Consider the following 27504-nt stretch of genomic DNA (forward strand, 5'->3'; position numbering starts at 1 on the left):
AAATAGCTGCATTTTAGGATTGTGTAAGATTAGGTGAAACTAAACAAGAGTGTGCGTGTAAATATTACTGTACTGACCGGAAACATGTAATACTCACAAGCAATCAGTATGTGGCTCAGCACCTGGTGAATGTTCAGTGACCAGTGGCAGATATTATTTCTAAAGGTGCTGAGATTATTAAAGATGTTAATACATTAAGACTGATGACTGGTGCTAGACTGGATGCTGGAAGTGAATCTTATTCATTAAGTGATTCCAGAACCTTCAGGCTGGTCAGGCCAACACACTGCTGCCTCATGAAGCTATCAAATCCTGTGGCCAGGGACCCGAGATCTGGGCAGAAGCAAGCCAGCAAAGAGTGGGGAACAGAGCTCCCACCAGGTGGGCGGGGGGGGGGGGGGGGGTAGAAACACCTTACAGGGAGATGCATCTTTTTTAAAAAAATATATATTTTATTGATTTTTCACAGAGCGGAAGGGAGAGGGATAGAGAGTTAGAAACATCAATGAGAGAGGAACATCAATCAGCTGCCTCCTGCACACCTCCTACTGGGGATGTGCCCGCAACCAAGGTACATGCCCTTGGCGTAATTGAACCTGGGACCTTTCAGTCCGCAGCCCGATGCTCTACCCACCGAGCCAAACCGGTTAGGGCCAGGGAGATGCATCTTGGATGGAGTGGCAGAGAGAAGTGGCAAAGGGAGGTGAATCAGACCCAAAAGGGATGGGGATGTCCCGATGCTGTGTCGTGTCAGCTCTGGGAAGTCTAAAGGCAGGCATGTCCCACTGTTCTCTTGAAACTTCTGTCTTTGAAACAGAAAGAGGAAGCTAGAGAGAAACCCAAACTGTACCCCAAACTTCTTAATAGAAAGCAGTGTGTCCGATAGGCTCCAGGTGCTTTCGCGCTGGCCTACTGGTCTCCCAGGCCTCTGCCTGTTATCCAGATGGGAAAAAAAAGACCTGCTATGAGGAGAGACTTGCAACAATAAACACTTGGGCAGCAGCTGCAACAAAGACAGGGTCTCAGAGGGACCCATTTACAGCTCTGGGCTCAGAATCTTGATTTGATCTGATGTGTTTCAATTACGTTGCAACGTATTTTTTCTCATGCTTTATCAATAGGTAAGTAATGAAGCTTTAAAATGTAAAATCTTGGCAGGACAATAGTGAGACCCAACCAAGGAGAAAAAGAAGTGTGCCACAGAAATGGTCGGGCCTAGGAGGGCAGAATATCTTTCCTAAAAACTCAAGGTCACCAAGAAAACAAATATTCATTTCTTCCTTCTTTTCTCCTTTCCATTAGTTCCTTTCCTTTCCTTCCTTCCTTCTCTTTCTTCCTCCCTTTCTTCTTTCTTTTCTTCGTTCTTTTTTGTTTTCCTTCCCCTTCTTTTCTCTTCCTTTTCTTCTCCCTCCCGCTCTCCCTTCCTTTCATCTTTCCTTTCTTCCTCTCTCCCTCCCTTTTTTCTTCCATTCTTTCATTCTTCCTTCCTTACATCCTTCTTCCCTTCCTTACCCCCCCCACTTTCTTCCTTCTTTCCTTCCATCCTCATTGCACTCTTCCTAAAGAAAATAGCTTAGATATCTGCAGCCAGCAGAGGACAAAGCCTCCACTGTTCAGCCCACAAGTATGTGTCTTCCTGCAGAAAGATGTGAGTTTTTTATCAAATCAGGCCTGACCCAGCATTCCTAGCAGGGCTGCCCCTGCATGACTGTGTTGGGCCTTATTTAAGGAGGGGCTATAAAATGGGGGATCATACTATTGGCAAAGGATTCCCCTTATCTCACTGCATAATCACCCAGGACTGGGAGGAACCCCAAATGGGAGCAGCAGCACACAGCCTTCCAATAAGAAACAAATTGTTAGCGAAGAATGAATTCCTAAAAATAAATACATAACAAGAGGGAAGTGATGCGAGACAGCAACGGTTTGAGAACTCAAAGGGGTCAGAGAGTTGGGTTCAAATCTGGGTTTGTCACTTGGTAGCTATGTGACCCTGGGAAAAATCACTTCATCTTTCTGTACCTTTTTCCTAATCTCCAAAAGGCAAAACCAGCCGCACCTGCCTCAAAGGGTTGTTGTGAGGACTAAATAAATTAGTATGGAAGCTTTACATAAGTGTTTGTTATAATGAGATGAAGACTATGTGAATATCCAGGCCTTTTAAACAAGTGTAAGTGAAGGAAAGCAAGATGAATAGAAAGAGGCGGTAAACAAGAAGAGAAGAAAATATTCTCTTGCTTGAAAATTCTTATATTTGGAGGAAAGTGGAATGGCAGCTGGAAATGTCATCTTGCTGTTGTAATAGTTCTGCTAGAGGCCCCCCAATCAGCGGAGGGATTGCATTAAGGGCGACTTAGCTTACAATAATGTTCTCCCTTCAACCCGAGTAAAGGGGTCCAAGTAGTCCTCCCGTCCCTGGGAGTGGGAAGAGCCCAGAGAGGGCTCTGGAGGGAGGTGCAGGGTGGGGCTAAGACAGGAGGCCAAAGCATCCATCCGCCCTTCCTAGAAGCCAGGGCCTCCCCATTCTGCTTAATAAGGAGTTCCTTGTCTTTCAGCATACAGAGTAATCTCTGAAAGACTGCACTACAGTTTGAGAATGAGCCAAGAGGCAGTGGGAAATTCTCTTATCAAACTGGACAAGGAGACAACAATATGAAGGGTAACTGGATCAAAACACCTCGTTTTTTCCCTTCTGGAAATTCCTATCCCTGAGGCCCGAGGCACTGTTGGTCTGGGATTCTTTTCACCAGAAGTTGTCTGGCTAATACTCTTCACAAAGCAGATACAGATTTGCTTTTCCAGGGCTGAGTGACAAGATCTGGGTCCCCAGAACATAGCTGAAAAACCCTGTTTCCAAAGCAAATGTTGGAGTCCAAATGTGACCTGTTGTTGTGACTCATAAATGTTTTCACTTGTTTTTTATTTTAAAAGGAGATTGTTGACCCAGCCCATGTAGCATCATTTAGAAGGAGAAAAGGGGAGGGGGAAGAGGAAGAAGAGGTGGGAGTATAAGGGGAGGGGCAAGAGAAGTAGAAGGAGAAGGAGAAGAAGGAGGAATGAGAGGAGGAGAACAGGGGGATGAGGAAAAGGGAGTAGAAGGAGGGGGAGGAGGGGAAGAAAGGGGAGGAGGAAGGAGGAGAAGACTGGACCAGGACTTACCTCTGAGGGCTTTGGCTCAGGATGAGCACCCCACAATATGTTCATGTTTGGTTACTGTACCAAAAGGTAAAAGTTGGCAGTGGAATTTTAAGCTCCATTAGAACAGAAGAGGAGGCCATCTTTGTCCAATTCTGGGCTAAGCCATTGAAGGCTTCTTATAAAGAATAATGTTATATATGACGGAGAGCTCAAAATCCTATAAAAATTTCCCTTAGCCTTCTAGAAATTATGAATGGTAAACTCCTCATCAAGTAGAAATAAAACACTATTCCTTTAGGAAATCCACTTTCTCTAATGAGTTATTTGTCACATGACTTTCTTATGTGATATGTGTGATAGGACTTTCTGCATGAGTTAGTTCACCATCTCCATGTAAAGTGCAGGTTTAAACAAAAGAAAAGGACAGTAACTCTGATGGAACTGGCAGGGCAGACAACCATAGATTTCATGTGTCAATGGCCCTGAGCAAGTTATCTGGCCTCAGTATCCCTTCTACAACCAGGGACAGTTACTTGTCCTCCTAAAACTGTGTTTATGTATTTACAAAGGTTGAGGAAAGTAGGTTATAAAAGCATGGTCTTACCTTCATCACTTAAGTTCCGAGTTCACATTTCCTAAAAGGCTGCCTCTGTAGCATGCATCCTACCTAATTCAACTGTCCCGTTGTATGTCCTAAGAATTATCATCCCACCCCTGTGTTCTCCAAAACAGAGAATTTTTACCACGTGACAAACACAGCTCTAAGCTATTGCCTATATTCATTCTTTTCTATGACCTAGATACTATCATTATTATTATCCCATGTTACAGATGAGAAAACTAAGGCTGAGAAGGACATTTACTTCCCCAAGATTGCACAATTGGTAAAAGCTGGGATGTGAACAGTTAGTTTGGCTCAGAACTCTGTGCTCTTCCTGCTGCTTAAGTGGTCCATTAGCCTCATGGTTAATAAATAAATCTATTTTCAATCACCTTGACAGTACATTTTCCTAAATGTCTTTAAAAAACAAAAATAAACAAACAGAAAACCTTCTTACCCCAAGGCCTGAGCCACTGCTGATCTGAGACCCTTTTCCACTTGATATTGTCAGGATGATACTGTTCACAACATAGGGACAGATGGACTTTCCCAGGGTTGCGGTGCCAGGAACTGTATTAGATCTCTACTATTGCATAACAAACCACCCCAAAACTTAGTAGTGTAAACACAATAAACATTTGTAAGCTCATACATAGTCTCTCTAGGTGAGGAATTCAAGTGGTTTAGCAGAGTGCTTCTAACTCAGGATGTTGTTGAGGCTGCACTCATCTGAAGTTTGACTGGGGCTGGAAGATCTGCTCCAAGATGGGTCATTCAGATAGCTGTTGGGACAGGAGGCCACATGACTTCTCCATAGCACCTTTTGGGTGTCCTCACTATGTGAAAGTAATTTCCTCAAAACCCTACAAAACCTGTTTCACAAGCAAATACTGTAGTCTCAAACTGAACCAGTAGTTTTCCACTGATAAAGTTTTAGCCTCAGTTTTTAGTTAGGTCTCAACAACCCTCACTATTGGTCTATTTTCAGAATTGCAATGTAAAGAGAATATGGATAAGTCTGTCAGATGGTATTATGGGTTGAACTGTGTCTCTCCACAAATTCATATTATTGAAGACCTAACCCTCAGTATTTCAGTTTGTCAACTTATTTGGAAATAGGGTTGTTGCAGATATTATGAGTTAAGATAGACAGTATGTTGGGCCCCTAACCCAATATGATTGGTCCTTATAAAAAGGGGAAATCTGAACAGAGACATACCCAAAAGGAGAACACCATATGAACATGAAGGCAGAGATCCTGGTGATGTATCTACAAGCCAAGGAATACCCCAAGACTGCCAGCAAACCACCAGAAGCTAGGAAAAAGGCCTGGAACAGATCCTCTCTCACAAATCACATAAGGAATCAACCCTGCTCACACGTTGATCTTGGACATCTAGCCTCCAGAACTACAAGACAATAAACTTCTGTTGCTTAAGCCATCCAGTCTGTGGTACTTTATTACACAAGTCTAGGAATCTAAAACAGATGGTAGGAAGACTAACTAGACATGTCTAGTACCAAGAGCTCTCTAAAGGACAAGGAGGAGTGGTTCTATTGCATCCATGGATTTTGGGGGTTTCCCTCAAAAGATTATATGGAAACTCTTTCCTGCTACCCATTAAAAAAATTTAAAAAGCACATTTCCAAGTAAAACTGGCAAAAATGAAGAGTGGACAGTCAGGGTTTCCTGATCTTGCCCAAGAAAGTGGAAATTGTATTACTCTTTCATGACCACGAGGTATTTCCTAAGCTCATTAAGCACATTTTTCCTGCAGATCTTGTCTTAATAAGGCCACTGCCACCCGGCTCCTCCAGCCTCAGTCATCAGACAGGATAAAAGGAAGAAGTGAGGGTGGAGATGAGAGGGGATGCTGGAGAGGTCCAACTCTGCTTGTTTATTTTGAGACACACTTGTGCTCTGACTGGGCCATCACAACTGTGGTCAGAGCATTCTGAATCTGAAGAACACAAACAAAGCTCACTGTGGCAAAGGGCCAGGGTAAAGTTTTCTTCAGCATCATACAGGGAGGGCGATTTTGCATAGCCTTTTATATGATAATCACAGCTCCTTTGTATGTATTGAACTCTGCAGCAAGAAGAAAAAATAAATAAATAAGGCTGACTAATGACTTGTTTCCCCAGAGGACACTTTTTATGGGATCATATGTTTTTTCAGCTTTTCAGTCACAGTTTCCTGCTTGGACGTTAGGAACCCTTGACATTGGCTATGGCTTGGTGCAGTCTGGACAGCTGCCTGAGCCACCTCTGAGTGACTGCAGAGGGGTCCAGCTAGACCACAGCACCTTCCCAGGTCACAGCAATGGCGAACCTTGCCTCCTTCGATGAGCTACACGCAGCGGCAGGCCTTTCAACACCTTCCAGGTCAGGCATGACCCTTCTCATCCGGCATAGTGAGGAAAACAAGGGTCGAGCGGATTGGGAGCCTGTGACAAACAGTCTGTAGGCATTTAAAAGCAATAACAGCAACTCTAAACTGCTTTTTTTCCTGCTACATTCACCACCACCCCTTTCAGCATCAAGGGGGACTTTGGGAATTGGTTAGTCTTGAGTTTAAATCCCTGCTTTGTCACTGGGACTAAGAACAAGGCATTGAATTTCTGAGATTAATTTTTTAAAATATGTTTTTATTGACTTTAAAAAGAGGAAGGGAAAGGGAGAAAGAAACATCAATGAGAGAAACATCAATCGGCTGCCTCCTGCACACCCCCTACTGGGGATCAAGTCCATAACCATGGCATGTGCCCTGACTGGGAATTGAACTGGCGACCTCCCTGTGCATGGGACAACACTCAACCAACAGAACTACATCTTTCAGGGCTGAGATTCATTTCTTCTTTTTTTTTTTTCCCCCCTATTTATTTATTTATTTATTTATTTTGCTTCTTTATTTCTTTATTTATTTTTAATTGTTTTGCTGCTTAAAGTATTACAAAGAGTATTACATATGTCTCCTTTTTTCCCCTGCCCTTAATGAGATTCATTTCTTATTAGTAAAATTGTAAGTGTTAAAAACTGCCTCAAAGAGCTCTTAATAGGGATAAGAGATAATGTTAGTAAGACATCTGGCAGATAGGTGCTCAGTTAGCAGTAGCTATAGTGTCATTATCAAGTTTCCCAAATACCCCCACCATCAAGGAAACTTACCTATAGATTAACATATGGAAAGGTAATGCAAAGTGTTTTGGAGCCAAACTAATCTTGCAGTTGGGTTGAATTAACAAGCAAGCAAAAAACCATAGTCCTCCAGCCCCCTCTACTCAGTTTTCACTTTATCTCACTACTTTTGAGTGGGAGGAAATTATTCTGGAATGCCTTCTGTTTTGTTCTCCCTTGTAGAGGACCACGGGGCTAGGGGAGACAGGATGGAAGAAGCAAGAGCGACATATTCATTCTTTAATTTCCCCACCTTGGATTGGGTGGTTCAGGGAATGACGAGGTTGATTAAAATGCACCACCCTTGTACTATTGGGTAATTGCAGTTTAATTATACTGAGGGCAGTGGTTTTATCATATTAAATTTTTGGGAAAAGTCACAAGATGAGTCATGGAAAATATTTTGATAAAATTGTGGAAACTTGGGACATCTGTAATTTTTTTTTCCTCTTGCCTCACTCCTTTCCTACTTTCTTGATCCACCCTTTTCTGCCTGCCAACAGGGCTCCCAGCAGGGAGCCATGCTGAGAATGCTTCTTTCCCTGCCTCAGCATCTACTCCTGAGGCCTCAGGCTTTGCCAGAGCTGAGCTTTCCAGTCACTTGACCCCTTGCCTGCATTCTAGGGTGGGGTTTCTGCAGCCCAGCTCCTTCCAGGGGGCCAGCTGGTCTGGGGATATAACCATCAAGTCACACAGTAATATTATGGAAACCAGTTGTGTGTGCCAGACCATGGCTTTAGAGTTGCTCACATAGAAGAACCGGGAATCTGTTGCCTTTCCTCATAAATCACATCCCCCACCTCTAAGTTTGTTGCCTCAGAAAAACTGGGCTGTTTCCTTGGTTATGGAGACTTATTGCAAAGTCATTTGATGCTCTACCCTCTCATTGCCTCTCTGGGGTCAAGTCTTGAAGCAACAGACCCAGAATAGCCCCTGAAAATTGTGGAGGTCCCACCCCAAAGATATTCTGAGATGGATAATGGTCAGAGGATGGCCAAAGATGGGAAATAAATATAATCTTCCTTGAAAAATGAAAAACATGCCTATTCCATAGTGGCAAGACTTTTTTTTTAACCTAAAACATTTGTCAAGGTAATTGTCATTATCATCACAACCGCTCACTTTTATAGCACATTGAAGCTTATAAACTACTTTCACATAATTTAGAATTGAAATGCTAAGCCTTCTTGATGTCACTGCATCCTCAACAACTATCTGTTGGTTGTTTTTTGTCACCATGAAAATATTCCCCTTGATAATTTCTGATCAATTAGTGCTGACTCAATTATAACTCATATGGGAAAATCTGCTCACCTGAAGACAGACAGAAACTAGGGACCCCAAGGTTTCAAGAAATCTTTGGACACATTGTAGATGTCCCGAAGTGTCAGTACATTCAAAGAGAGAATGGGTGGGGCAAGTGTCAACATAGCTCTCACTTGAACTAAACAAAACATACTTCTCATTTATTAAGTATGTTCTACATATAAGGCAATGTGCTGGAAACTTCACATGTAATTTTTGCCTGAACCCTACATAAATTTGCAAGGTAGAGAGACATGGAAGCTCAAGAGAGTTAAGTGACTTGGTTAAGCCACATAATCAGTAACTCTGGACATCTTAAGCTCTTTCCATTACAGTCACACAAAGTAGGTTCTAAGGGATCATGGTTCCATCGGATGTTAGTGGCTGTTCCATAGAAATAAAGGTTCAGTGGTCAAATAATAAGTTAGAAAAATGGTGGATTGAAGACGGACTTCTTCAAGCTTCTAAACTGCCAATGTCCATTGTTAACCCAAGGGAAGGGTAAGATTAAACTGATAGTGAACATATTTGATAAAGGAATTCCTAGAGCAGTGGTTTCTTATAACAGTGGTTTTCAAAGTGTGATCTCCAGGCCAGCAACATCAGCCTCTCTCTGGAACCTGCCACACTCTGACTTCCCGAAGTGGTCTAGGGTAGGCCCCAGAATTTGTATTTTTAGAGAGTTCCTGAGTGATATTGGTTATGCTGGTGATTCTGATGCAGGAGTAGTTTCCCAAGGAAGGCATTTTGGTAAACACTGAAATAGAATTACTTGTGTGACACTGATCTCTGGATATCTAATAAGAGGACAGATGCTTACTGGGGCAGAAAGTTGGTCTTTCAGCTCCTACTTAGGAAGGAACAATGGTAACTATGGCTGTGATGGTCTCAAACTTGTGCTTGGAAAATGGAAAAGCCCATTCATGCCTGTTCCACTGAAATTAACCAGGTTGGCACAAAAGGGGCAGGGTGTATGTCCCATCTCAGCTCTAATTCCCTGACAAGTTGCTCTCTCCTCTGATACAAGGTAGAAAACTGAAGGTGGTGCCACCATCACTAATTTAGTATTTTGCAATATTCCCATTTTTTGTAAGGGCCATAAAATACATATCCAGAAGTTCAATACCTGCTCTCATAGAAGTAATAATGTATGGATGATCTATATAAAAGACAAGCAACTGGAAGGACAGAATGACAGGTTGCTGTGATGCACACTGTGGCAGCCAACCGGCCCAATTGGGGCCTAGATCAGCAACCCCCCAACCTCCCATGGCCCCTCCCCCCAGGCGGCCTAGCCCCTGATATGCCCCCCCCACCCTGACTGGGGTCGGGGCATGCAGCCAACCTCCTGCCAACTGCCCGTGGCCCCTCCCCCTGCCGGCCCGGGCCCCAATTGGCCCCCCACCCTGATTAGGGGCAGGGCCAGCCAACCTCCTGTGTCCCCTCTCCTCCCCCCCACCCCCCACCCGCTGCCACTGGCCCGGCCCTGATGGGCCCGATCGGAGAAGGCTGGCCGGACCCCACCCATGCACAAATTCATGCACCGGACCTCTAGTTTATATACAAATTCAGAATGGAGGATATTACTGAGCATCTAACATTTGCAACAACAACAACAATAACAAATAACCAAGAATGAATGAACTGTGTGGTTATGAAGCTGTGGTCCAAGTTTGTGTGGATCTGTGCATGAAGCAATATTCTCTCCTGGACCCCTACCCCAGGTGGATCAGGACTGGCAGGCAGGCAGCACCTCTTTTGGGCATAACTGGCCTTGAAATTTCCAGCATGGCCAGCTCAGGTAGTTGCAGATTGTTTTCTCCAATCAGGCCAAGCTTGACCAAGCTATGAACTCAGCCTTGATGGTGGATCTGCCCAAAGAGAAAGTTTATTTTTCTTTCCCAACAATGTTCTGAAATAACTAAAACTCTGGTAGTCCTGAACACCCAGACGCTGAGAGCAGCACATCTTTCCAGGAAGTTACTCAAATGTCAATGAAGGCCGGTGAGATGCATTGGTGGCATAGACAGTTTTGTGGGTAACTAAGGAATAGGTGAGCCTGTTCTAAAAATGTTAAGATTTAATTTAGATCTGTCTCACAGGAACATCTATTCTATTACTCTGAAGAAATCATCCTTAAACATTTTTTCTGACCTGGAAGTCAGCCTAGCCAACATCTGTCAAACCTTCTTAAAAGTAAACAGTGAGTATACTGCATTACCTGGTCTGGGAAAGGAAACATTAGGGAAGCCCTGGCTTTTGATTTCTATGAGAATCACCTGTAACAACAGAAAGACTATCTTCTGCTGGGTAGAGATCATAGACACTAAACCTGCCCCAGTTTAGGCCAAGAGACTAAAGGAAGGTTTTAGTCTGTTGGCCCATGGCAGTGATGAAAGGGACTTCTGAGTCCCAACTACCACCTAAAATTTTGGGGATATTATGGGCATAGAACAGTGGTTCTCAACCTTCTGGCCCTTTAAATACAGTTCCTCATGTTGTGACCCAACCATAAATTATTTTCGTTGCTACTTCATAACTGTAATGTTGCTACTGTTATGAATCATAATGTAAATATCTGATATGCAGGATGGTCTTAGGCGACCCCTGAGAAAGGGTCGTTTGACCGCCAAGGGGGTCGCGACCCACAGGTTAAGAAGCTGGCATAGAATATTTTCTTAATTTCCCATCTCAGATTTCACATAGAAGTCTCATCCTCAGGTATGTGTATAGTGAAGAAAAGAACAAGAATGATTGAGCTCCACTGCATACACATTACTGTGCTTTACATAGGTTTCATTTATCATCAACACCAACCTATGAGATAAGTAATTATTATCACCCTTGTACAGATGAGAAGCACGAGGCTCATAATATTAGGTTACTTAACCAAGACCACTACTGACACCTACCACTCTCCCCACCACACACACACACACACACACACATGCACACACTACTGGATCAGGAGATTAGGGAATGGAATCCTTAGCTTAGCCCTATTATACTGTAGGATGCAGAACATCTGTCACACTTTATTTCAAGTGCTGGCATTTTAAGTGATATTCTACTGACTGACCCTATGATATCCTAGTGATTGACATGATTGACATATATAAAACTTCGTTGAATGAATAGCTGAATATCTAATTCAAAGCTTTTTTGCTTTTAGATGAAGATATTCTACACAGTATAGCTATTAACTAATAACTATATTATTAGGTATTTTTCATCTTCAATCATGTTAGGGCCTGCATGAGCAAAGCCTATATGCCAATTACTCCTGATGCTAATGCCCAAAATCCTATGACACCCAGAAAGAGTGGAAGAGCAACCCTCTGAATCTCAAGGCAATGCCCTAAGAGATCAGAGCAAAGTTCTCCCCAGGGTGCTCTCCTGAGGCAGTCATTCAGCAAATAGCACTCTATTAGAATCTAACGTAGGCTTCAAATAAGCTCCACTCAACAAATGTTCATTTCACTCTAGGAAAGCAGTGATCACTAGGACCAGTATGGAAAGAAATGTCCCATAGCAAGAGGACATTGCTTCCAAAACACTAAAGCTGGGAGGACTGTCCCATGCCTGGGTTGGAACTGGAATTATGCCTTTTGATGAATGGACCAGTCATAGTGAACTGCATGCCTTTGGTGACATTGAAAAAGGCATCATAGTGAGCAACCACCTTTTTTTCCTGAGGTTTCAGGGTCAGCCATACTGTCTGCAGCCACAACCACGGAACACGGAGGAGCTGAGACTGGAGACCTACTGAGCACAGTGGAGAATTTTAAAGACTAGGATAGAGTGGGTACAGCCAAGGTTTTTTTTGTGTGTGTGTTTTTCTTATTTGTGCAGGTCAAGCTCAGCTTGATGTTTTGTAAAGTGTCCACTGCACATTTAAAAATATAAATGAGCATGTATTAAACATATATGTACCATTAAGAAATAAAGATAGGAACAGGCCATCTGAAGTAGTGGGAAGCACACGAATTCTCCAGCAGATAGTCCTGTGTACAAATACTGAACCTGTAACTCCCTGTAGCTTTGTGGCTTTCAGCAATCTCTTCAGCCTTAACTCCTTACTATGTAAAATGAGGGTAAAATATCTATCTGGTAGAATGGTTGTGATGATCAGGGAATAAAATAAACAAAACTTCTAGCACCATGTCTGACAAAGAGTAGAAACTCAATAAACAGTGGTGATTTTATTATTACTCACTTATAATTGCATTTCTAATAATTTGGTGGCATATTTTCCCACTATGTCCAGATTTGTATTAAATAGGCTTTTAGCTCATCTCTCTAAACATTGTTTGCAGAAAATCATGGCAACTGTAAGTTGAAAAGAAATTTAGCAGTCATATAATCCAACCTGGATGCAATCATAAAGGATAAATTATATCCTCCCCCGAAACATCTTCCTGGCACACAAGCTCTCTCTGTGCAGCAACCCCCCTGTCTCTCCCCCTCCGACCCTTACTTGTATGGCCAGAAGCCCAGCACCCTGGGAAGGAGACCCATGGAAGCACTTTGAAGAAGACAGACATTTGAATGCTGCACCGAGTCAGCCATTCATACTCACGGGGCATGGCTCTGTTGGAGGGGTATTTGCTGTTTGATAAAAAGCCAGTAAGTCTTAAAGGGATAAATGAGATTCAGAAACATATGACTTCTCGGTGGAAGGTAAAAGAAACCCAGTCATTTAGGAAAAGCCATTGCTATTTTAAAATCTATTCAATACAGCGATGGACGCAGTAGAAGGGGTTATAAATAAACAATAAATCATGCAATTATTACTGTTTGAATTTTGGCAAGATCATAAAAAGAGCAGGGGTATAATCAGGAAATAATAGAAAAGATCTGCAAGGCACCCCTGCAATTAGTGATAAACAGAACTTGGCTCTGATCTGGACTCCCAATATGGCTCTCATTAGAGAGCTCTGGGACCTGTTCCTGGGCAGACCTCTAGCTTGGGGAGAAGTGAGGTAACCAAAATGTCAGTGCACATGCACACACACACACACACACACACACACACACCTCTATTCAGATAATCTTTTACTCTAGTATTATAACCACCTGGGCTGAAATGACTACCTTATGCCCAGGGAAGACCAGTCCATGGTCTTCCGAAACTCTAATTGAGATGTTTCCGTTTCTCAGCTTTTTGACTCTTTCCTCTGTCAGACCATAAACACACACACATGCACATGCACTTACACACAGGCACTAGCAATGGGCGCCTTCACTCATTTTTCCTCGCCTCTTTCCTTTCACATCCTTTTATTAATGGTACCTCTTAAAGAGATAAATGCCCCCACACAAGTGATACCACTTAAACAGATAAATAGTGCACGCTGGAGAGACACGGAGAGCATGAGGGAAAACCCTGTCTTATTAGACTGGAAACAGACACACTATATTAATGCAAAAAATCAGCATATGGTTCTAATAGGCTTTCTTAAAATGATTTATCAGCTGTGATTAAGCCCTCAACCAGCATGTCTATCTTCATAAATAAAGCAAAAGTGCACCTTGCTCTCAAATGTATCTGCAATATCTTATTACCCAGCCCTGGACCGTGCACTCCATTTATAACACGGCTCTGGGGAGCCAGGAATTTGTGTGCAGCACAAAGTGTGTGCTCTGTAGAGGCTGCCAAGATTTAGGACTCTTATCTCAGAGATAGTCTTACTAAAAATCCATTATAATGAAGGTTTATCCCCTCTCTCTGTGCCGTGGAGCTCCGCATTGCTGAAATATGAACAGGTAATTAAAAGGATATGCTTGATTTTACAATGAGCCCAGTGACACAGAATCACCAAACAGCTGTTGGGAAAGGCATTTGGCAGGAGGAACAGGTTACCTCTGCCAGGGGGTGGGGGGTAGAAAAAGAGGACCACTTTAAAAATCAGACTGGGTCTTTTTCTTCTTTTCCATGCCAAGGAGGCGCGACTGCAAATATCAGTCATCTTTGCCCGGACTTCATTCTGAAGCTGGGTAATATGTCAAACGGTCTCAGCGGCAAAACTTGAAAGTGAAGGAGTTCACAAACACCCTGGGCAAGGAATGAGGAAGGAAGTGCCTTGACTTCGCAAGGAAGGTGCAGGAAGTCGGAGAAAATGTGTGACCTCATAAGTCCTACGTGGATGTTTGAAAACTGCCCAGTCAACCATTTCATACTCATGGGGCATGGCTCTGTTGGAGTGGTATTTACTGCCTGATAAAAAGTCAGGAAGTCTAGGAGGATGAGCTGAACGAATCCCCCACAAAGCATCTAAGCAAAGCATTTTAGTGACTAACTTCCTTTCAAGCCATTCCTAGAACACACAGAGCTCCATTCACCCTCCTCCTTCTAACAGCAGCCTCAGGCAGAGATCAGAAACACCCATGTGCCCTGCTCTCTGTGAGCCTCTCTGGCCTTTCTCTCCACGGTCACATCAGGTTGACCAAAGCACAAGTGTGAGATCTTGCTACTCCTTTATAACGACAGGTGATGCTACATGATTTAGGCAGGTTTGCTGTGGCATGGTGAGATATTTGTCAAAAGGCAGTAGACTGTAGGATGGGAAAAATGTAAAATCTCATAAGAGAAAACATGCTTGGACTATTCCATCAGGGTTGTTAACAAATTGTTTTGCCTGTGAAAAGCGCAGTGGCTCAGGTGAGGAGCGCGCTGGTAGCTGTCGTCTGGGAGTGTTCAAGCCATTAGAAGAGCAGCACTAATGAGGTCAAAGCCGCTCCTCTCTCCCACCATCAATTGTATTTTGGTCCCTACACATCTCTCACCACTAATGGTGAGTCAACTCTAAGTTCACACCCAGCAGTTGGGCAAATCCATGGTATCCCTGTCACAATCAAGGGGCAGATGTCTGCTAAAGCTGGTGTTGAACTGGGCAACTGGACATTGTAGGTGATCCTAGGTGATGGTCAGAGTAATGAGGAATATTCATAGGCCGGAGTGCCCACTTTGCCTAATCATGTGCTCCTGTAGGTGCACTGTTGTGATACAAATAAAGACAACTCTAACAGAGACCTGGAAAAGGAGCTATTCCCCTCCTCCTGCTGTGCAGGGATGAGACGCTCTTTCTGGAAGCAAGGTCTCCACTGTGCTGCTATCTCTGTGAATATGGACTTTGGATTTCTGTTCCTAAGACCCCTTTTTGGACGATTCTTTCAGTCAACATCAGAAGAACATCCAAAGTGAGTGCTGACATAATATGTGAATGTAACACCATCTACCTGGAACTAGCTTTATTTTCTAATTTCCAGATCTCCACAAATGGAACTACATATGTTTCTAACTCCAAGGTTATAAGCTACTGGTAAGAAAGTGAAGTCATGCATGATTTTAGAGACTGGTGGAATGGAGTCTTGATCTCTTGCCCTTGTCCTGAATCTGGGCAACACTGTGCATTACTTCTCCACAGCCCACTTCTGGGTTGTTGCCAATCACACCGGAAGTGCTGGAGTCCATTTTCCAGGGGAAAGAACAGCACAGATATATCATAGTGCATATCTCACTTGGGCACATCCCACTGCAAAAAGGGCTTCCAGGTCTCTGGACCACCTTGTTTCCTTCCAGCTACTTGGGCACTAACTAAGTGGGGCTAGAAGGGTGGGGCTCCCAGGCATTCCAGATTCTAGAGCTCTGCAATTGTAGGCTCGACCTGGAAAGGACGGCAATGCCTAGGCAGCTGTGCCAACAAGTCCAGCAATAGTCTCATGTTCATAAATCCTCTGAGAAAGTTCCTAAGCTGTGTGCATAACAAATCACACCGGGGGAAGCCAGGAAAGGGACGACTTCTTTGAGAGCAGATGTTTTTCAAAATGCCCAGCGAAGCATCATCTGTAGTCAATCAATCTGACAGCCACCCAAAACATGATTGTTTTTCTTCTTTGGGGACATGACTGCTTGCAGAGCCTGAATAAGCCTCCACCCAAACACAAAGCCACACCGGGCACCAACTTAGGCTGTTCTGGTCAGCACTGTGATCAACTTTCAGAGTTTTCATAAAACAGATGGTGCACTCTGCATGTAACTCAGATCCCAGGGATGCCTGTGGCTATAGCCACACTCATTCCAAAATATAGGGGTTCGCCTGGCTTCACGGAGAAGACTGGGGAAGCCCCCACAGTGCCAATGACTGCAGAGTTGGCAGGTGGGACTAGCCTGCCGCCTAGGCCCAAAACTTTCCAATGAAACAGCTCACATTCGCCATTAGGTCAAATGTTAAAAAAATCATCTACCTAAACAACAGTCTAAGCTTACCAACACGAGTTCATTAGAAAATAGTTGCTTAGAGGCAATCTGAGTAAAGCTTCTGGCATTCTATTTGATTCTGGAAACAAATGAGAGAGCTGGCCTTGTCTGAAAAGTCAGAAGTTCAAACAGGTTAAAAAGAGTCTTTTAGCCCAGCTAGTGTGGCTCAGTGGTTGAGTGGCAACTCATGAACCAGGAGGTCATGGTTCGATTCCAGGTCAGGGCACATGCCCAGGTTGCGGGCTCGATCTACAATAGCGGGTATGCAGGAGACAGCCAATCAATGATTCTCTCTCATTCATGTTTCTATCTCTCCCACTCCCTTCCTCTCTAAAATCAATAAAAACATGTATTAAAAAAAGTCCTTTATATCTCAAAAGGCGAAGAACAAAGGGAAGCCCAGCAATGTTCTGAAAAAGACCACAGCCAATAGCTCATCATACCTGGGATCCGAGGACCATCCCAGCCAAAAAATGAGGATCAAGCGGGTGACAATGTGCGTATCTGACCACCTCTTCATCCAACCAGCTGGTGAGCCCCTCTGGTTCATCAGAATAGTTAGTTCCCGAAAGTGTAGGAAGGTGGTACCATTAATTTAGAGGGAAAGCACTGACATTTTATAAACTTTCCTAGGCCTTTGGGCTCTGGGGGTAGTTGAGTAAAGCACACAGAAAATGTTCCTTTGGGTTCTGATGTGAAAATCCGTAATTGCACCACAAGTTTGAGTTGACAGCCAACGTGCTGGAAATCTGGACAGGAGGAATGCATGGAATCCCAGTTCCTGGCCTCAGCCTTATCAATATGGAAATAACTTAACAACACACAAATGCTAAAAACAGGGTTCCCAGAGCAAATCACTCCCATACCTGCTCTTAATGTTCACCTGGATTTATGAGATGACGGAGGCAGGGACTCTTGCAACCATTATATTATTTTCCTTTTCCCTTTTTACAATGTCAGTTTCTGCTCCCATCTCTGTGAGGGGCCCAGGCTTACTCGATTCTTAGCGGCAGATGCTCACTGTGTCGTCTAACATTTGGTCCAATTTTCCAAATTGGGGGTGGGTGTTTTCTGCCTAGAACGAAAGCTTCCTCTTTTAGTCATTTTGTTTTAATCTGGCCCAGAAAACAGATCTGTTTTCCTGCTTGCCTTGGGAATGCAGGGCCTCACAGAGGACAGCACGGTTTCCTCTGCAGATGCCTCGGTCCGCTGCCCCCAGGTACACACTGCCTCTGTGCCTATCTGGTATGTTGGAAGTCCTGAATATTCAAAGCTGGGCATAGATGCCTTCAGAAGACCACGTCCATTCACTGTTGTGATTCCATTTGGGTTAATACCTTGAAATCCCAGTCTGGTTTGCCTGCCTCCAGATGGGTAAGAAGTGATTTTAATGAGCTGAGAACCCAACCCAACCTGGAACAGAAAAATCATGCTGCTGAGAAAGTCTCCTCCTGGGAAAAGCTGTCCCTTCCTGGGCCCTTAACACTGAGCTTCATAATTGTTTTAGCGAAGATTCTCCCAGCCAAATGATTCAATTGAGCTAATTGTCAACTACAGTAAGGCTGCCTGCTGGGAAGGCGGCCCAAACAAGAGGTCCTCATAGCCCCAGTCTGGGTTGATTGTTGTCCCTGGGGAACTTCAGGGCTCCACCATGTTTTTGCTATTTTTTGTTTCTTTTCTTGGTCAATTTTTTAGTGCCCCTCCCCCATCCCTACTTTGGTTCTTTAAAATACATTCCATGTATAGAATGTTGTAGAATCAAGGCTATATTTAACATCTTTCAAACAACAGACTTTCTTTCATACCTATGACATCCCACACCAACACTTCTACCTTTTAACAGTGGCAATATTTGAAGGAACTTTTAACTGCAAATGATAGCAAGCAGCTTCAAGAAGACATTTTTTAAACTTTTAAATATTTCTGTTAAAAAATGCATTCCATTTTATAATAATACTTAATGTGAAGCATTTCTTTAAAGTTAGGCTGGAGGCCAAAAAACTTCCTTGGAATTTGCAGCAATAAATAACCCAGTAGGAAGTGATGATGGTCTAGACTTGAGGTGATGGAAATGGAAAATACAGAGAAGATATGAGGACTCTTTCCTAGGAAAGTTGACTGGACTGAGTGAATGGGGCACAGGAGGGTGGGGGAGGCAAGCTGACTGCTGTGGTGAGTGAGTGATTAGCCTCTGTCAGAACCAGGCGAGTCAGATGGGGCACTGAGTTTGCGCTGGAAAAGTCTGAAGACAGTTCTGGGCAAGTTGAGTTCGAAACAGAGTGTTATATTCCAATGAGAATGTCAGTAACAGCTGGAGGTTAGAGATAAATATTAAAGTCCAACATAAGGGCTAGATGTATAGGTAAAGGAATTGTCTGGGTGGAGTTGGTTGTTAAGCTATGAGAAGGTGTGAATTCTCTGAACAGAAAGTGTAAACAGAAACCACCTGTGAGTGGATACAACCAAAAGACAAGGCAGCAGAAGCAGAACAGAGAGGTGGGGAAAACGCCAGAACATGTCACTCCTGCCCCTGGCTCTCCTTAGTGAGTGCCTATCAACTCTCTTTCCTGATAGTTTGTTCCCCTGTATTTAAAATGGGGACAGCAGTACTGGCTTAACCACCTATAATTATTCCCTGTTAGTGAAGGGACCAAAATCAAGTGATCATTAATAACAAGTTCAAAATGTCATATGTGCATCTGAATATGCTTCTCATGAATATGATCATTACCATGTTCAGTCACAACTGAGCAGGAAATACTGGTGCAAGAGAACATGGTTTTATTCTGCAAAATCTTCAACACAAATAGAGAAGTTCTGCCAATCAATGTCCATTTTCCTCTAGCAATCTTCATGTTATATGGTAAAAAGGGAAAACCGTTCCAATCTCTTATACTTCATAGCTCCAAGTGGAAACAAGTACCTCTTATGAGAATACCCATCACAGCCAGGAGTAAATCTAAAACCTTTCTAACTCAAACTTGAGCCTGTGAGAACCTTGTGACCAGTATTTAAAAAGACCTCAGCTAGCCCAGCCGGCATGGCTCAGTGGTTGAGCGTAGACTTATGAATCCAGAGAGTATGGTTCCATTCCCTGTCAAGGCACATGGTTGCGGGCTCAATCCCTAGTAGGGTGCGGGCAGGAGGCAGCCAATCAATGATTCTCTCTCATCATTGATGGTTTCTCTCTCTCTCTCTCTCTCTCTCTCTCTCTCTCTCTCTCTCTCTCTCCCTTTCCCTCTCCCTCCCTCTCTTCCTTCCTCTCTGAAATCAATAAAAATATTTTTAAGAGAGACCCCAGCCTTGCCAGAATAAATGTCATGTGATAGCAAATCCTATCTAATAAAAGAGAAACATGGTAATTGGCGTACGACCGCTACCCTTCCCATTGGCTAATCAGGGAAATATGCAAATTAACTTCCAGCCAAGATGGCCGCCGGCAGCCAGGCAGCTTGAAACTAACATGAGGCTTGTTTGCTTCAGTGACGGAGGACTCCAATGTTCCCCGTCTGCTGCTGCAGGCCTCTGAGCTGCAACTCTAAGCAACTATGTAACAAATATAGAAGCTAAACAAACCCCCAGAAACCTGCTTTAGTCCGCCGCCGGGCTTCAGCCAGCAGGATCGCAACATTGTAAGCAAAGGCCAGAAACCTACTTTCAGCAGCGGAGGCCTAAGAGTTGGAGCCAAGCCTCAAAGCTAAAGCTGGCCCAGAATAAAAAAAAAAAAAAAGAAAAAAAGGAGGGGTTGGGAGCTTCAGTCACCCCCAGCCTGAAAACAGCCCTCAGCCCCTCACCCAGACTGGCCAGGCACTCCAGTGGGGACCCCCACCCTGAAGGGTGTGTGACCAGCTGCAAACAGCCATCATCCCCTCACCCAGGCTGTCCAGGCACCCCAGTGGGGACCCACACCCTGATCCAGGACACCCTTCAGGGCAAACCAGCCAGCACCCACCCGTGCACCAGGCCTCTACCCTATATAGTAAAAGGGTAATATGCCTCCCAGCACCGGGATCAGCGGAGCCTCGAGGCCTCCCGGCACCGGGATCAGTGTGACAGGGGGCAGCGCCCCAACCCCCTGATCGCCCTGCAGCTCTGTGTGTGACAGGGGGCGGGGCCACAACCTCCCTATCCACCCTGCTCTGTTCGTCACAGGAGAAGGTGCCCCAACCCCCTGATCAGCCCTGCTCTGTGCCTGATAGGGGGGAGCTCCCCAAACCCCTGATTGCTATACGGCTCTGTGTGTGACAGGGTGTGGCGCCCCAACCCCCTGATCGGCCCTGCTCTGTTCCACCTCCCTATCCACCCTGCTCTGTTCGTCACAGGAGAAGGTGCCCCAACCCCCTGATCAGCCCTGCTCTGTGCCTGATAGGGGGGAGCTCCCCAAACCCCTGATTGCTATACGGCTCTGTGTGTGACAGGGTGCAGCGCCCCAACCCCCCCCCCCCCCCCGCCCCACGGGCCCTGCTCTATGTGTGATGGGGTAGAGCCATAACCTCCCCATCGGCCCTGCCCTGAGTGTGAGAGTGGCGGTGCCCCAACCCCCTGATCGGCCCTGCTCTGTGGGTGATAGAGGGCAGCGCCCCAAACCCCTGATTGGCCCTGCTCTGTGTGTGACAGGGGGTGACGCCGCAACCTCCCCATCGACCCTGCCTTGAGTGTGACAGGGGACGGTGCCCCAACCCCCCAATCGGCCCTACCCTGAGCGTGACTGAGGATGGCATCACAACCTTCCGATCGCCCTGCTCTGTGCATGACAGGGGGCGGCGCCCCAACTCCCCAATCGGCCCTGCTCTGAGCCCCACCAGGGGCTGCACCTAGGGATTGGGCCTGCCCTCTGCCACCTGGGAGCAGGCCTAAGCCAGCAGGTCGTTATCTCCCGAGGGGTCCCAGACTTCGAGAGGGCACAGGCTGGGCTGAGAGACCCCTCCCCCCCACGAGTGCACAAATTTTTGTGCACCAGGCCTCTAGTATATATATAAAACCCATGACAAGAAAACTTAATTGCTCAATACTGAACTCAGAGAACAATAACACCTGCCACTCACAGGCAGAGAGACATTCATCTGCAATTACTGCCACCACCACTGCTGCTGAAGGCAGAGCCATGAACTGCCAAATGATTTAGCATTGGAAATTAGATCCTCAGCCTTAAGAGGTAAGACATGTTTTCTTTAGTGTGGAACTTAGGCCATGAGGACTCATCCATTAAGGTCCAAATTATCCAAATATACAAATTCTCCATGGGAGGAGAGGGACAACCCCCCCAGTGCCCCTCTTAGTCAGAATTCCTCTAAGTCATGGGCCTTCCCTCGTCACCCATGTCGAACATATTGATAGACGTGCTCACTCTTTGCAAGGTAATAAGCAATGCATTTTGCCACTTTGAGGATACTCTGACTTTCCACAAAACTAAATAGTTTTATAAAACAAAAACTACAAGTTTATTTTATTCCCCACTCCATTTTAAAATCGAGGCAGTGCCTCAGATAACATCATGAGTCACTGACATATATGGAAATAGATACCAACTCTTGCTAATCTCTTTTAAGACTGTACTCATTAATCCTAAATCCTGGGGAACTAAGGCACATGAAATAGCTTCCAGTTTATCTGTTTGCTGTTTAGTTGTTTGCCAGAGTGGGATATGAAGACCAAGTCAATTTCTCTTTTCCAGTGTCAAATTCCACCTAAGTTGAGGGCATATTTTAAACCTATAAGGAGAAAGCTATAGTGTACTAAAATGGGAAGAAAAAAATCCTTATAAGGGTTAGGATTTCCAGTTATTTGGGTAGAGGGAGAAATAGGTCGTCTCTCATAACATTGCCAGTTCCTTTTCAACCATGCTGATAAAAACAAAACCAAAAAAATCCAAAAAGATCAAAAACAGTCTCATCCACTACAATTTAACAAGCATGGTGACATTTTAAATACTCGGATAAAACCAAGTTTAGGTTTCAGGATATTCTTTCCTCCAGACTTCTGGGGGCAGGGGGATAGTTTTACACAAATATCATAGAAAACATAACACAACCGGAAACAGGCAGCTGTTGCAAGTCTGCTCAATTCTGTGTCTTTTCTTTTCCATCCAGCGCCACTCACACCTTCCCCAGAGAGCAGCCAGGCCAGCTAGTGGCTGATAGGGCAAGACTGTGTAGGAAAGCAAAGCAAAGCAAAGCAAAGCAGAGCGCCTCCCTCTCTGTATCCTCTCTCCCCCAAGAGCTGGTGGTGTCGGGTAACATGATTTCCAGGTACAGAATTTAATCAGATTGAGCAGCCTACTCCACTGAGCTGAGACTGACCCGGCCTTGCCCTGTTCTGTGACTCCTGTTGAGCTGGGATGCAAGATCTTAAGATTGTAGCTTGTCCCTTGTTCCCATGTGTTAAACAGTCAGTACCCTCTGGGAACAGACTGCACTTTTCATCATTTGGGTAGGAATTCTAGCGCATGGAAATGTCCTAATTTGCTATTGCTGCATCAGCATAATGAGTCAGATTTAGGTCCTATGGGAGAATAACAACACTTAGCACTTATACCAGCACTTTTCATCTTCGGGGTCTTTAACCACGTTGGGCTGGGATGTTAGATCTCTCTCAGGAAGACAAAGGAGTTAGTCTCTAGTCCTTTCAACTCCCCTTCCTTTCTTACACATGCACACACGTACACTTGCACAAAGCTGTTATCAGATGGCGAAGCTTTCTCTGGCTTCCTAGATTTGCATTAGTCAATCTTAATAAAAAAGAAATCAAATGTAAAAGGTTAATTCACCCTCCTCTTTCTTTCTTTCTTTTTTTTAATAATCTTTCTCCCCCTTTAATATGGAACACAAAATCAGCATCCCAACTGCCAGTTGTTGGACTCCATTCAGCATTACTGAAAGGGGTCCCATACTTGACTTGAATCTTCATGCCTCATGATCTTGTGTCATTGCTGGCCACTGAGGAGAGTTGAATACCCTGTATTGGAAGATTCTGGAGGACTCTGCCAAGTTCCATGTTCAGACCTTTTCCTTACTTCATTTTCTTATTGGTTCTCTACTTGGAATATTGTTTTCCCCAACACATACCTGGTTCAGGCCTTCTCCTCCTTCTTTCAGGTCTCTACCACATGTCCAATCACCAGCCATGCCCTCCCTCACCACTCTGTGCCCCTTCCCTGCCATATTTTTCTCCTTAGCACTTATCTTCTGACAAGTTATACATTTTCTTGTCTTTACTTGCTTCTTGTTTGTCTTGCCCACTAGGAGTAAGTTACATGAAGGCAAGATTGTTTTATTTTCTTCTTACCAGCTTTAGTCAGTAGTATATTCACCAATACCTTGCACAGCGCCTGGCAAGTGGTGGGCACTTGACAATTTTTCTTGAATGGATAAATAATGAACAATAATTTCTCATCTTAGAACATGAACTAGCCTGATTTGTAAGCCAGAGGCAAGTTTAATTTTTCTTTAAATAATCCTCACTCGAGAATATTTTTTCCATTGATTTTCTTAAAGAAAATGAAAAGGAGGGGGAGAGATAGAAAAAGAAACATTGATGTGAGAGAGACATATTGATTGGTTGCCTCCTACATGCACCCTGACTGGGGTAGGGGATCAAGCCTGCAATGGAGGTGTGTGCCCGTGACCAGAACTGAACCCAAGACCAGTCCACAAGCCAACACTCTAACCACTGAGCAAAATCCGTTAGGGCCAACTTTAAATTTATGATGCCTGCTAGTGAGGGAAGCTTTTCCAAGGGGCAGAGTCTCTTATTAAAGAGTTTTGAAGCTCTGAACTTACACTAACACAGAAAATTGAGACAATTGTAAAATGTGTTGCTTGCTATTTATGATATGGATATAGACATTGGGGCTTTTTCTAGTGGCAATGGCCTACCTCTAGCCTGTCCTCCCTGTATGCACACAGTGGGATACTTTTGGTAACGTGTTAGGGATAGTCTATAGAACGTAATTTTCCCCATTGTACAGCCACATGGGAGAAGCAAAGATCAACTCTCTATTTACTCTTTACTAGATCAAACTACAGCTAGAAATTTAAAGGTACAGGGAATGACCACCTCAATCTTTCAACTATTTTGTATAAAGTACTTAGAAAGTTCTAGCAAGACTGTATAAGCAAATTCTTCAGATCAATTCATCCATCTTCCACTTTACCAAAACTTGCTGAGGAAATGAATGCAAATCTTTTCTTAAAAGACAAGGAGGAAAAGAAATCAGAAGAGAGCTGTGGATATAGAAAGAAAAAGAAATGATTATCTGAATGTGGAGCCAAAGGGAAGGAGAACATAGTGCTCAGTATAATCAGGTATGCATTAAATAAAGAGCTGTATTCCTACCTGTTAAGCAGGGAACAAATAAATGAAGTGGGAGCGGGGGCTGGCAGTGTGCCAAGGATGTTGGTAGCTGGAGAAATGTGGTCCAATGGTGGATAAGACTATACTGGCAGATTGGAGAGCATCCCCTCCTCATTTCTCCACCCTGTCGCTTCCAAAGAAATTCTAGAGCAGAAGCCATCAAATACAGCCCATTTGGATGAGTCACCGAGTCACCATGCAATGGGCCTTAAGAAGGTGCCCTCTTGTGGAGCCATCGGTACCGAGGTTTGATTTGGCCCATCTGGTTTGAACAAGGCAAGGGAAGAGGATACCTCAACAGCCTTCCAGGGCGTGCAAGTGACATGGGGGGATGAGATAGTGACCTGATGAGAGGTCTGCCCCCAAACCATGGGGAAATCTGGCTGTAGGATCCCCACCAGTACATACCCATCAAGAAATCATCACATGGCTAAGAGCGACACTTAAAAGAGAAAATACAACTATAATAGTCCTCTTTTTCAACTTTGCTTGCCTAATTATCTTCATTTTTAAAGCTTAATTATTTATACTCTTTTTCAACTCATAAAAGAAATGTATATCATGAAAACGTTTCTTAAATTAAAAATCTGGACCAGAGGAAATATAAACTGGAATTGAAAGTCTAGTCTTGGAGGAAGTAAAATGCCCTCATGACCATGTTCTACCAAATTCTCAAAGGTAAGCAGTAAGTTTGGCTTATGTTAACCAAGCAGTCAAAGCGAAAAGAGAAACAGAACCGGTTACATGATTCTCAGGTCCATGGGAAAAAAATGTTTCAGTTCCTCAGGGGGAGCAAACTATTTCCTGGAATTCAGATCTGCAAGAATTTCCTCCCATGGGACTTCATATAGGAGATCATGAGTACTATATAATGGAGACCACCTAAAATCACAGCCCTACCATGGGCTTCCTAAAGCTGTCCTTGGTAAATGTCTTTAGGAAAAGCAAAAGCATCCACTTCAGTTAAATCCACTCTATCAGAAATGAAGACAGAATGTATCACGTACACACCTTTCATATAGTTCAGTATAATCTAAAACTCTAACCTCGACTAGCTTGAGGCATGAATTAACTTAGTCCTTCAGTCTTTTACATATGCCATGCCTATCAGGAGAGCTAAATTTACTCCTCAACCAGGGGAAATGTACTCAAGTGTTTGGTTTGAGGCCCTTCTTCTCCCTTGCTATTTTTATAGGTTGTTTTTTTTTAAGAAATTTATTTCTAGTGGAATGAAATATAGAATATGCGCCTTTTATTTTCATTGTGTTAATTTTTTAAGTGCTTAGAACAGTGTCTGGCAAATAAATGCTAAATAAGTGTTTGCTTAGAAAAAGAAAAAAGGCCCTTCCTATCACTGAGGTGGTAGGGATAGAGGCATCAAGTATGAATGACAAATTAATTATAAACAAATAAAATGAGTTGACGGAGATTTTATATCCCTCTTACTGTAACCTTCACCTATTCTCCTGGTTTTTTTCTAAAGCAGTATGGGCTGAATATAAGCCTTTGACTATTTTGATGTGAGAACATGACATGAAAAACCTGGTGGAGAGGGATTATTAAAATTTCACATAGAGGAGGACTCAAAGGTTTTGAAACACTTAGGGAAACATCAGAGCCTTTTAAAATTTCTTCTCCGGATGGAACAGCTGGAACTTCAGAATCCATTACAACCTAGCTGGTCCTTCCTGCCAACCAACTTTCACATTTTAAGACTGTTCATGGAATGTGTCTAATTTGTTGTTTCGTACATTTTGGGCACTCAATAATGCTCTATAAAAACAATAAAAAAATACTAAAATGCTTCATTATCACACTTACTTATGACTTCATTTCCTTTCCTTAATCTTATAAAGTGATTGGAAAATGCCAGCACAACATTACAATAAAACTTGAATATGTTCTGGGGGGATTCGTAAAGTGGATTTTCTACACTTTCCATACCTCCAGTTAACCTATTTATCTTAATAACAACAGATGTTCCATAATATAACTAGGAAGTTATATTTTCCTCAAAAGCCAGTGTGAACATGGTAGAGATCTACTGGGCAGATTATAGACATCAAAGTTAAAACCTGGGTCAAAAATTAGAGAAACCTCCTTAATACGGCTATAATTTTTCACCTGTTGTCTTTGACTCTTGTAAGGCTTGCTATTAAATATTTAGGAAAACAACTAGTTTTGAACAGAAAATGTCTGTGAGTTTATCTGACTCAGATTCAAGAATCAGGTGGTGTGTTGTTTTTTTTGTTTGTTGTTGTTTTTTGGTTTGAATTTAGTATTTCAGATATCAGTTTTTTCCATGATTTTTCTAGCTTCAGGTTCTATCACAATCAGGGATTAATCCTTTTTTAAAACAAAACAAAACATTAAACGGACATTTGCAAATGGATAAAATACTGTTTAAGGGCCAGGCCACATTAGCAATCAACCTGCAGTGCCATCCATTTCCACCGAGAGTTTCCACCAGGTGCTGGAGGAGGCACCTCTCAGGGTGTCCATCCCAGCAAACCTACCCGCTTGCTGCTCTCCTCCTCCTGAGCCTTCCTGAACTCATGCTCTAGGGAGCAATCCAGCTCATTGAAGAGTCCCACTTCCTCGCAGTTCTTCAGGAATCTCGTTGGGGTCGGAGTCTGATCTGAAAACAGAGACCGAGTGATCATTCATGGGA

The 27504-nt window shown here is 43.7% G+C and overlaps 1 protein-coding gene across 3 annotated transcripts in view; it reads right to left on the reverse strand.

The window, feature by feature from the left end:
• Positions 1–27504, reverse strand: part of CREB5 (cAMP responsive element binding protein 5) — a 398853-nt gene that overhangs the window by 289787 nt on the left and 81562 nt on the right. For all 3 annotated transcript variants that reach the window (XM_036327750.1, XM_036327749.1, XM_036327751.1), the window contains exon 4: positions 27350–27471. In XM_036327750.1, coding sequence (XP_036183643.1) covers positions 27350–27471 — 122 coding nt within the window. The remainder of the gene's footprint in view (positions 1–27349; positions 27472–27504) is intronic.

This window comes from Myotis myotis, unplaced genomic scaffold, assembly GCF_014108235.1.
Source record: "Myotis myotis isolate mMyoMyo1 unplaced genomic scaffold, mMyoMyo1.p scaffold_m19_p_11, whole genome shotgun sequence".
In the NCBI taxonomy this organism is placed as follows: Eukaryota; Metazoa; Chordata; class Mammalia; order Chiroptera; family Vespertilionidae; genus Myotis; species Myotis myotis.